The 11436-nt window shown below is 35.8% G+C and overlaps 1 protein-coding gene across 1 annotated transcript; it reads left to right on the top strand.

Moving 5' to 3' along the window:
• The first annotated feature begins 6432 nt into the window (after window positions 1-6432).
• Window positions 6433-7410, top strand: LOC106780609 (uncharacterized mitochondrial protein AtMg00810-like). The gene has a single exon (XM_014668904.1). It carries the CDS (start codon window positions 6433-6435, stop codon window positions 7408-7410), a length of 978 nt encoding a protein of 325 aa, XP_014524390.1.
• Window positions 7411-11436: the final 4026 nt, after the last annotated feature.

The following is an 11436-nucleotide window of genomic DNA, read 5'->3' as shown; positions in this document are numbered from 1 at the left end:
GTGTTGTTTATTTCTTTTGCTTTAATTTAATTTTATAAAGTTTGTTGAGTTGGGCTTTATGTTGTTTCTAATTTAGTGATGCATATTAACAATTTTAATTGTGCTAGATATTTGTGTTACAGTGTTAGGCGTCTAATATTTTCTTTCATTTTAATGATTCAGTGTTTTAATTTATTCTTCTGCATTCACAATCCTTTCAACCCCCCCCCCACACTGTGTTAGACCTGATTCTGAACCGCAGTTGGTCCTTGAGAGACGACCTAGGAGTCACTTCCTAGCATTATACTGCATTTCTAAATTGCAATCAAATTTGATTGGGCGGCGACACCCATCACCAAACACCTATTTCCATGTCTAGATCAAAGGAACTTTAATCTCCAATTTCTTGAAGATTTTCATAAAGCTCTTCAATTTCTTTTCCTTCCTATGATACTTCTTTGGATGAGGCAGGATTTTTTCATATGATGTTTTCTTTTTTCCTCCCATCCTCTTTTTCTTACTTTTCTTCTCTCTCAATTTTCCCTTTTTCTTTTCTCTTAGTTTCTTCTTTATTTTCACACACATTTTCTTTTCTTCTTTTCTCTCAACCACTTCTTTTTCTTTCTCTTCATCTCTATCTTCTTCACTCAACCTTTCTATTTCTTTCTCCTCTATCTTTTCCTCATCTCTCTCTATCTTTTCCTCATCAACAACCTTATCACTTTCAGTGATAGTGGCTTGACATTCCTCCCTAAGGTTAACTTCAGTATTAGCCCTAGAGTCATCCAGAGACTTACTTATGTGACCAAAATCTATCTCCATCCTTTTACGTCTTGCTTCACTGTGTTCTATATAGGAGATGGAACTTTGCATAACTCGTTGAAATGTCTCTTCAAAGCTTTCTGATGAAGAGAGTTGTTGCTGCCATTGTTGTTGAGTGTCCTCCAACGTTTCTATTGGTAAAGAGGGTTGTTGTTGCCATTGATGTTGTCGTAACTCCTCCATGCTTTTGATATAAGATAAACTCGTATACATGGCTCGCTGAAAAAGTTCTTCTAGCTTGGGTGGAATGGTTTGCTTGGCAACTTGCCCAAATTGACTTTGATCCAAGCATGAGTGAGGTTCCCACCAGTGGTTGAAATCATCTTGGTAGAATTGAGTGCCCATATAATCAAATTCTTGTCCAAGTTGCATCCTGCAAACATTAGGCACAAAACCCTAGAAAACATTTATTAGAAAAAAAATAAAAAATAAACATAAAATATCAAGTCAAAGTTAATCAATAATCACACTACTAGAATAGTTAAACCACGAGTCCCCGACAACGGCGCCAAAAACTTGTTAAGGGTTCGGCAACTGTACCGAATCGTATCAAGTAATAATAAACGGTATGTCCGAGTATCGTTTCCCTAGAGATTCTTAGGCCTAAACGTTCATGTGATATCTTGATCTTTTAAGACTTGAGAAAACGAAAATTAGGGTTTTATATGCAAAAAAAAAACAAAATTAAATATGCATGCAAAGGTTTTGATCAATTGACCAAAAAGATAATGCAGTTGGATGATGTATGAATGAATTATGTTGTTGGGGTTTATGATTTCATCCTAATCCACTCTCATATATTTAAGAATTCTACCTTATTCTACTTTCTTTATCAATGTTAATGCCCCTTTCTAAATTACCCTAATCCCAATGTCTTAGTGAAGAGAGCCTACTCCTAATTACTAGTTTACTATGTCTAGTTTCCCTAGCAATTGATCATGCATTACATAATTCGCACAGAAGCTTAAGGCAATTGGTCCTCCTATCCCTATGTCTAGGTAATATTGCTCCTAAGAGAATTCCCTCATCTCTAGACCTACCGACATGTGTCCATATAGATAGAATCAAAGATTATGCTATTGAATAATGTCTTAAATAAGGCATGAAAATATAATGGAAGAAAAACTCTAACAATTGATAAAAGAAAGCATATGAATAAAGTAATAATTTGATATATGAGAGTTTCAAAGAATTACATCAATTCCCCAACAACAATGGAGGTTTAGCTCACAATAGACATGGTGAAACTAGATGAAAATAATGAAAAGAATGAAAAGATAAACCTAGATTTGATAGATTGGAGCTCCCGAATTTAAAATTTTCCTCCAAGGGGTGAAAAGTGTGTTTCTGTATACTTTCTACCAAAAGATAGACCATTTAGATCATCCAAATCTATTTATAATTCATTAAACCGCCCAGAGGTGACTCACCGCTCAACGGTGGGTGCATTACTTAGGATCAACCTTCAGCGTTGATGCTTGAGCGTTGGCCAGAGAGTTCTATGAAGAGTCCACCTCCCAGCGGTGGTTTCACCGCCCAACCGTGAGGTCTACACTCAAATCAACCCCTCAACGCTAGCGCTTGGGCGTCTGACAGAGAATCCTTCTACGTGGCTGGTGCTCAGTGTTGGGATAACGTTGAGTAGTGGCTGCGACTCTTCATTTGATATATGAATGCATATTCATTGAGCTTATATCTGATACATCATGTTTGAATGCATTACATATGTTTTTGAAGAGAAAACCACATGCACTTTTATGAACTTATATTTTGTGGTATAACTACAAGTTTTAAGTCGACTTCATTATGAAGTAAGTCGATTAAAACTCATGACTATGCACAAATTTTCAAAAGCAGTGCTGTTAGTGATTTTGCATTGAAAAGATTTTCAAATTGTGCTGAAGTGCCTAAGGCGACTACATGCGCAATGGATCCGACTTAGGTAGTTGATTGATTTGAAATTCTATTATGCTTGTGTACAATAACGACTATATTTCAAAAGTTAGTTAAAGCATTGATGCTAGTCAACTGTATTAAATGCAAAATCTATTTGGTTGTTGTTGACTGCTACTGTTTTACTTAACTATTATAATTGTCTGATGACAGTCGACTTTATTTGTAGCCTAGTCGACTACAGGAGCATCTAATTTATAGAAAACTATAAATAGATGTGCCTCAGTTGATCACAGAGACTTTGGTTATTCTAACACCTTCATTTGTTATTTACAGATTGTGATCGCTGAGAATTTGCTCTAAGAACTCATCAAGAAGACCGTGGTGATCTATCTTTGAAGAGGTTCCTTGAAGGAGACTGTATTGCGCTTATTGGTTGATCTGAATTCTGCACAGCTGGTGTATTGACATTGATCAAGACTGCCTTCAATCTACTAGAGATTGGTTGTTCCTGTTGTGATTACAGGAGGTTGACTTGTGGAGTCTGTACACTTTGAGGATTGTTCAAAGTGGGTTAAAGATTGCAGAAGAGGGGATATCTTTGTTGCAGATCTTTGTTGTGTGTACTACCTATATTTTGGTTAGAGGGTTAGAGAGGTGCTTTATATTTTTGACGTGGGGGTCTCTATAAAAGCCTTGTTGTAAAAACCTTGACCATTATAGTGCATTTCCTTCCGGATTGTGGAAGGACACTAGATGTAGGCATTTAGGCTGAACCAGTATAAAAACCTGCGTTTCATTTCTCTATCCTTACACTTTTACATTCAGTCGACTTACCTGTTTACCTAATCTACTTTGTAATTCCGCTGCACTTAGCATTTTTCATTCCTTGCGATTGAAGAAATTTTGTAAAGGTTTACACTTTGTGAAAAACATTTCAAAAAGACTCTGATTTTGAAAACTCACCAATTCACCCCCCTCTTGGTGTTGAAACGAAGCCAACCTGATTTCCAGCAGTGGCCACTACTAAAAGCAAAAGCTCTCCACTCCTAAGGTGCCATGTGGTTACCTTTTAAAANGTAAATCCTCTCCAATGGAAGNATGACACATGGCACACACTTTCCACTTGGTTTGGATGTCTAACTTCAAGGAAAATCCTATGCTACTTAGGCCTTAATACAAGTCTTAAACAAACCTACACTACTTGGCCTAATACAATGGCCTAAATTCCTACACTACTCTTCAATCCATGCTTCATGATGGCTCTAATGGTGGTTCACAAGGTAGAGTTGACACTATCTTCAAGGATGACTTTCACTCTTTTGAAAGTGCTTAACCATGGCTAAGGGATTTTCCATCATTCCCTCCCTCTTGAAACAGATTTGCCCTCAAATCTTCAACATGGAACAAGGCAAACTGCCTTATCTTCTTTGGAGTTTTGTGTGTTTCTCCACCAAGGTCAAATACCCATTTTATAACACAAGTTAGAACAAATGTTATAATAGTGTGTAAATGAAGAATATAGCTCCCAACAATGGTACACCTTAAATCAAATGAATGATTAAGGTCTTGGAGAGTAGGAGCATCTTTGAAGCTTTGTCTTGTGTAGGATGTATATGTTTGAAAGACTATCCATTCCAATACAAGAGTTAATTTTTAGGGATATGCCATCATACCCTCCCTTTTGAAAAGGATTTGTCATCAAATCTTCTTGTTCTTTTAAGACAAAAACCTTTTTCTTATTATTGGTTAACTTGTGTAGCTTTCCACCAGGATCAAAGATCCATATGCCAGTATTATCAAACACAAAACCAATAATCTTATGAGCCATAAACAACATGTACCTAGATGAAAGATTTAAAGAAGACCTTATGCTAATTTTAAAAGAATTTACTTGAAAACTTTGAAGGTCTACTGCACAAAATTGTTTGTGTTTACTTTGAGTTAATTTTATTCTAGAAGGTAACATCAACTCAAAGTTTGATTTGAAAAAATTTGAGTAGTTAAAAATAGTGAGAGGTGAAAAAGAAATTGAAAATTTTTCAAAAGTAAAAGTTGGAGTTATGAAAGATGGTTGTATGTATTGAGAAAAGTTCAAGGACTGAAAAACTCCCTTCATCATCTTAATCTCAACCTTAATGGTGGGAGTGGTAAGGGGCTTTAGTAACTCTTCCTCTTCTTCTCTTATCTTAATCTCTTCTTTTTCTCTCTTTTCTTTCTTATTCCTTTCTTTTATCTTTTTCTCTTCATGCTCTCTTCTTCTTTCCTCCTCCTTTCTCTTTCTTCTTACTTGCCCCTCTTTCTCTCTTTGTTCTTTCTATCTTTTCTCATGCTCGTCATTCTCTCTTTGTTCTTTCTTCCTTTTTTTGTCTTCCTCTCTTCTTTGCTTAATCTTCCTTAAATCCTTTTGGACTTTTTCTTGTTTTTCATTAAGGATTCTAAGCTCTTCTTCTAAGGTAGCAAGATATTGTTTTCTTTCAATTATTTCTTTCTTTTCTAGCTCTCTCATCTCACATATTTGTTCTTTGTTTATTATAAGGGAAGAAGCAACAAATTTTCTTCTCATGCATGCTCTTAAGTCACACCAATCTTTAATTCTAGATTTTCTACCTTTCTCAACCTTAGATTGTCTTTGATTCCACCATTCACTTGCATGTCCTACAAGCCTAGAGATGCATAAACTAAGTATATGATATTTACCATGCCTAACTAGGAATGGATGAAGTTCTTCTATTCTTTTCTCCCATGCTAGGTATGATAATGCACCAGTATTCTCACCAAAGAATGGAAGGTCACTCTTAACTTTATAATGCAGCTCATCCTCACCATGACTTAAATGCAAGCTACTATAGAAACTCATTTCTTTTAAAAGAATTTTGAAAAATAATTTTCACAAATAATCCTAGACATTTTTAAGATTTTCAAAATGGCTTGTGCAAACAGACTTAGTATTTCAAATAAAATTCCTTAAGAGACTTAAGGAGACCAGAGAAGCTTAAGTTCATTCCAAGAAAGAGAGGTGAATCACTATGGATTGCTTAAAAACAAAGTCTTTCCTAGCCAAAGCTTACCTTAAGTTCTCTTGTACCAAACTTCTCAAAGGGATTTAAACTTGAAATAAAAGTTGACACACATTAGACTATCACAATTAAAGAAAGCGATTAAAGCTAATCTATGCGGCCTAATGGTGAAGTTAGAAGGAACTTTGGTTCCCTCACACTTACCAACTACAAATTTCGCTTAAATAATAAATGTCCAATGTTCTTGTTAGGACAAACCCCTAACAAGGCAAAAATACAAGTTCAAAAAGAAGAAAGAAGAAAATTACAACTTAAAATGAAATACACATAAACAACTCCTTTTTTTGTGCTAACCTTTCTTTATTACCATTTAATTGCTTGATTGTCTTCTAAAAATTCATGGTTTTGTCAAAGCAAAGCTCTCCACTCTGAAGGTACCATGTGGCTACCTTTTAAAAGGTAAATCTTCTCCAATGGAAGCATGACGCATGGCACACACTTTCCACTTGGTTTGGATGTCTAACTTCAAGGAAAATCCTATGCTACTTAGGCCTTAATACAAGCCTTAAACAAACCTACACTACATGGCCTAATACAATGGCCTAAATTCCTACACTACTCTTCAATCCATGCTTCATGATGGTTATAATGGTGGTCCACAAGGTAGAGTTGACACTATCTTCAAGGATGACTTTCACTCTTTTGAAAGTGCTTGACCATGACTAAGGGATTTTCCATCACCAGGGGTAAAGTAGACTCAACCTTGTTTATCAAGAACTTAAACAAAGAAAAACTATACGTTCAAATTTTTGTTGATGATATTATCTTTGGATCAACTAATCATGCTTTATGCAAAGAATTTTCTAAGACTATGCAGGATGAGTTCGAAATGTCTATGATGGGAGAGATGACTTATTTTCTTGGTCTTCAAGTCAGGCAAGCCAAAAATGGAATTTTCATTAACCAATCCAAGTATTGCACTGATCTTTTGAAGAAATTCAAAATGTTGGATTACAAGGAGGCTGCAACCCCTATAGCAACAAATTGCTACTTGGATCTTGATGAAGCTAGTAAGGATGTTGATCAAAAGATGTATAGAGGTATGATCGAATATTTACTATATCTAACTACTAGTAAACCTGACATAATGCACCATGTGCGTCTTTGTGCTAGATTTCAGTCTTCTTCTAAAGAATCACACTTAACTACTTTTAAAATAATTTTTAAATACCTTAAAGGAACCAAAAGTCTTGGACTATGGTATCCAAATGGAACAAATGTTCTTCTAGAAGGATATAATGATTCTGACTTTGGAGGCTCTAAGCTAGAAAGAAAGATCAGTAGTGGCACTTGTCATCTACTTGGATCTTCGTTTGTCTCTTGGAATTCCAAGAAACAAGCTTGTGTGGCATTACCTACCACAGAAGCTGAGTACATAGTAGTTGGAAGTTGTTCTGCACAATCTCTTTGGTTTAAGAGTCAATTAGAAGATTATGGTATTGCATTAGATCATATTCCTTTAAAATGTGACAACACAAGAGCTATTAATCTGACTAAAAATCCTGTTCTTCATTCAGAAACCAAGCATATTGAAATAAGACATCACTTCATAAGCGACCACATCCTCAAGGGTGAAATAAAGGTCGAATATGTAGATACCTTACATCAATGGCTTGATATTTTACAAAACCATTGAACAAGGAAAGATTTTTTACTATTCGAAATGAATTGGGAATTCTAAATGACAGTAGTATAAAATGATTTAAATCGATTGTGTGATTGATAAAGTTGAATATGTTGTTGTTTACTGTTACATTAATTCTTTTGCATATTCAATTCATATCTGTATTACTTTCTTGCATTTAAATGATTCTAAAATGCTTGACCTAAAAAAGATCTTGAAAGGTTTTACAGGAAACACTGCTTCCGGATGAACCATTGAAGTTCTAATTTACATGGAGAGTAATACAAATCGACTGAGAATATGGATCAGTCGACTGTTGGTTAACAAAGGTTATAAATTCCATGATTTGGAATTTTGTTATTTTGTTGCTTGATCTAATTCTGTATTGTTTTTCTTTCAATATATCTCTGCTTTATAATTGATTGATATATCAGTGAGATCATATTGTGAGATTGTTGATTGATTGTATTTATGCATCATTGATATGTTTGGATAATTTCTATGCTTGATACAGTTCTGATACATACTTTTATATGCTCTGAAATCTGTGATATTTGCATTATGCATTTGGGTTTTGATTATAAATCATGCATAATCATAGTGGGAGCATTGCATGATAGTCTAGATATTGCACATGCCTACACTTTAGGGGAAGATTATTTCTTTATCATGTGATTATCCATGACAGTGATAACTGTTCAAAAACCGTTATTTTCATACTTAAATTTGACATTAAACACACCCTTTATGACTTAAAATTAGCTTGAAATCATGCAATTTGCTTAAGTTAGAGAATAAGAGAGTCAAAGTTGGTTATCTTGGTTCTATGCTTGGTTTTCCCATGATTTGGCAGGTTATATCTGGAATTGAATGAAGGAGGTTGAAGAAGATAATAGTTGAGCTTAAGAGAAGGTGGAAAAGTTAAGAAAAGAGGAATCGCAGCCACCGCTCAGCGTTATCTCATCGTTGAGCGCCAGCCATGTAGGGGGATTCTCTACCAGACGCTCAAGCGCCACCGTTGGGGGTGAATTGGAGTGTCGACCCTATCGCTGGGCGACCAAACCACCGCTGGCGGTGTACTCTTTAGAGAAGTCTCTGCCATACGCTTAAGCGCCAATGCTAAGGGGTGAACCTAAGTCACGCACCTACCACTGGGCGGTGGACTATTGGGCCTAGGCCAATTTCTGCTTCGACTTAAGAGATTATAAATAGTTTTGGACGACCTAGATGGTCTATCTTTTGGCAAAAAGGATGCAGAAACACCTTCTTCACTCCTTAGAGGCAGATTTTGGATGGGGAAGCTCCAACTTATAAAATCTAGGGTTATGTTTTCATTCCTTCCATTATTTTCATCTAGTTTCACCATGATTATGGTGAACTAAACCTCCATTGTTTTTGGGGAAATGATGTAATTCTATTGAAACTCTCATATATTGAAAATCTTGCTTTATTCATATGCTTTCTTTTATCAATTGTTAGAGTTTTTCCTCCATTATATTTGATTGCTTTGTTTAATACATTATTCATTAGCATAATCTTTGATTCTATCTATATGGACACGTATAGTTAGGTCTGGACATGAGGGAATTCTCTTGGTTGCAATATTACCTAGACATAGGGATAGGAGGTTCAGTTGCCTTAAGCTTCTGTGCGAATTAATGTAATGCATGATCAATTGCTAGGGAGACTAGACATAGTAAACTAGTAATTAGGAGTAGTCTCTTTTCACTAAGACATTGGGATTAGGGTAATTTAGATAGTGGCATTAACATTGATAAATAAGTAGAATAAAGTAGAATTTATAAATATATGAGAGTGGATTAGAATGAAATCATAAACCCCAACAACACCATTCATCCATATCGTACAATTGTCAATTGATCAAACCTTGCATGCTTATTTCAATTTCGTTTTTTGCATTATAAAACCCTAGTTTTCTTTATTCAAGTCTTATTAAAATCAAAACATCACACGAAAGTTTAGGCCTAAGAGTCTCTAGGGAAACGATACTCAGACTTACTGCTTATTATTACTTGATAGGATTCGGTACACTTGTCGAACCCTTAACAAGTTTTTGGCGCCGTTGCCGGGGACTCGTGGTTTAACTATTCTGGTAGTGTGATTATTGATTGAATTTGACTTGATTTGTGTTTTTGTTTTCTTTTTGTCTTATTTTATATAAAAGTGCTTTTTAGGGTTTTGTTTCTTATGTATGCAAGATACAATTCATACTAGGAGCAAGAAAAATCAACTACCTCTTCTTGAAGGCATACGTGAAAGTCGAAGGAGAGGGAAGAAGGTTAGAAGTTCATCTAGAGAATTGTTCCCCTCTCCTTAGAGACTGTTACAACCCTCACCAGAAGCATCCAACCAGAGCACGAAAGAAATGGCTTAGGAGGAAGCTCCTAGGAGACGTACTCTGGCAGATGCTACCAATGTGGTTGGCCCTCAACACTTTAACAACATTGCAAGGTCGAGGTTCAATGCACTGAACATGGAGGTTAAACTAGCGTTGATACACTTGGTGCAAAGCAACTAGTTTAATGGGTTGTCACATGAAAGTCCATATGATCATCTCACCACATTCAATGAGATATGCAACACGGTGAAGATCAATGGAGTGCCGGATGAAGCAATCAAACTTAGCTTGTTTCCTTTCTCATTGGGAGGCAATGCTAAACTGTGGTTGAATTCCTTCCCGGAGGATAGCTTTACAACCTGGGAGGCTGTGGTGTCCAAATTCCTGAACAAATATTTTCCACAGTTTAAGATCAACAAAGGTAAAATGGAAATTTCTTCTTTCAGGCAAGGCATGGAGGAAACCCTAGGCCAGGCGTGGGATAGATTTAAAAGCTTGTTGAGAAAGACGCCTGTGCATGGTTTTGATGATACAACAATTGTCCTCACATTCCTTGGAGGTCTTGGCACCCAGTCAAAGCTTATGCTAAATGCCTCAGCTTGAGGTAATATCAAACACAAGATTGTTGAGGAAGCCTATGAGTTGATAGAAAGCATGGCAGCTAATGAGAATGAAACTCATAGTGAAAGGGGAATGCTAGTTCAAAAAAGGGGAGTTCTTCAATTGCCTGCTGAAGATGTTTTGCTTGCATAGAATAAGCTGATAACTAAAAAATTGGAGAACCTGACAAAGACTCTTGCTCAATTACCTAAAGAGTTGAAGAATATTTCATAGGTACAACAAGAACTTTGTGAGCATTGTGGTGGTGACCATATCTTTGGTTAATGTGCTTTTCTAGAGGAGGCCCAAGAAAAAGCAAATTACATGGGCCAGTTTCTGCTTCGATTTAAGAGATTATAAATAGTTTTGGATGACCTAGATGGTCTATCTTTTGGCAGAAAGGACGCAGAAACACCTTCTTCACTCCTTGGAGGCGGATTTTTGATGGGGAAGCTCCAACTTATCAAATCTAGGGTTATCTTTTCATTCATTCCATTATTTTCATCTAGTTTCACCATGATTATGGTGAACTAAACCTCCATTGTTGTTGGGGAAATGATGTAATTCTATTGAAACTCTCATATATTGAAATTCTTGTTTTATTCATATGCTTTCTTTTATCAATTGTTAGAGTTTTTCCTCCATTATATTTGATTGCCACCAGTACAAAAACAGCCTATTACGTCATTTATTTTTTGCCTTTAACGACGCATATGCTAGCAACGTTATAGCTAGTGACGTAAAGTTATGTCGAATAATAACGGGTGATGTTAATTGAACTCGTTTACGTCGAATGTAAAGGTAATTGACATAAAGTTAACATCTATTATATAGATCGACGTTAATATACGTCATACAGAATAGAGTTTGACGTCCAATATTTCAATAAATATTTATTTATAAAGAAAACTTTTTCGTCATATGGTCGGGGGAACTGACGTAATGTTGACAGCGGCGTAGAAGATTTACGACGTAACATTCACGTCGAAGTGCAAATTTGACGTCACTATTTGATAAATATTTATTTATAAAGAAATCTTTTTCGTCATATGGTTGGGAGAACTGACGTAAAATAGCTT

This window comes from Vigna radiata, unplaced genomic scaffold (genome assembly GCF_000741045.1).
Source record: "Vigna radiata var. radiata cultivar VC1973A unplaced genomic scaffold, Vradiata_ver6 scaffold_149, whole genome shotgun sequence".
Lineage (NCBI taxonomy): Eukaryota > Viridiplantae > Streptophyta > Magnoliopsida > Fabales > Fabaceae > Vigna > Vigna radiata.
Note: the sequence above shows the minus strand (reverse complement) of the source record. Positions and strands in the feature narration are given on the sequence as shown.

Excerpts from the sequence above, each read along its gene's own strand:
- LOC106780609 (XM_014668904.1), top strand. The coding sequence starts at position 6,433 with ATGACTAAGGGATTTTCCATCACCAGGGGTAAAGTAGACTCAACCTTG.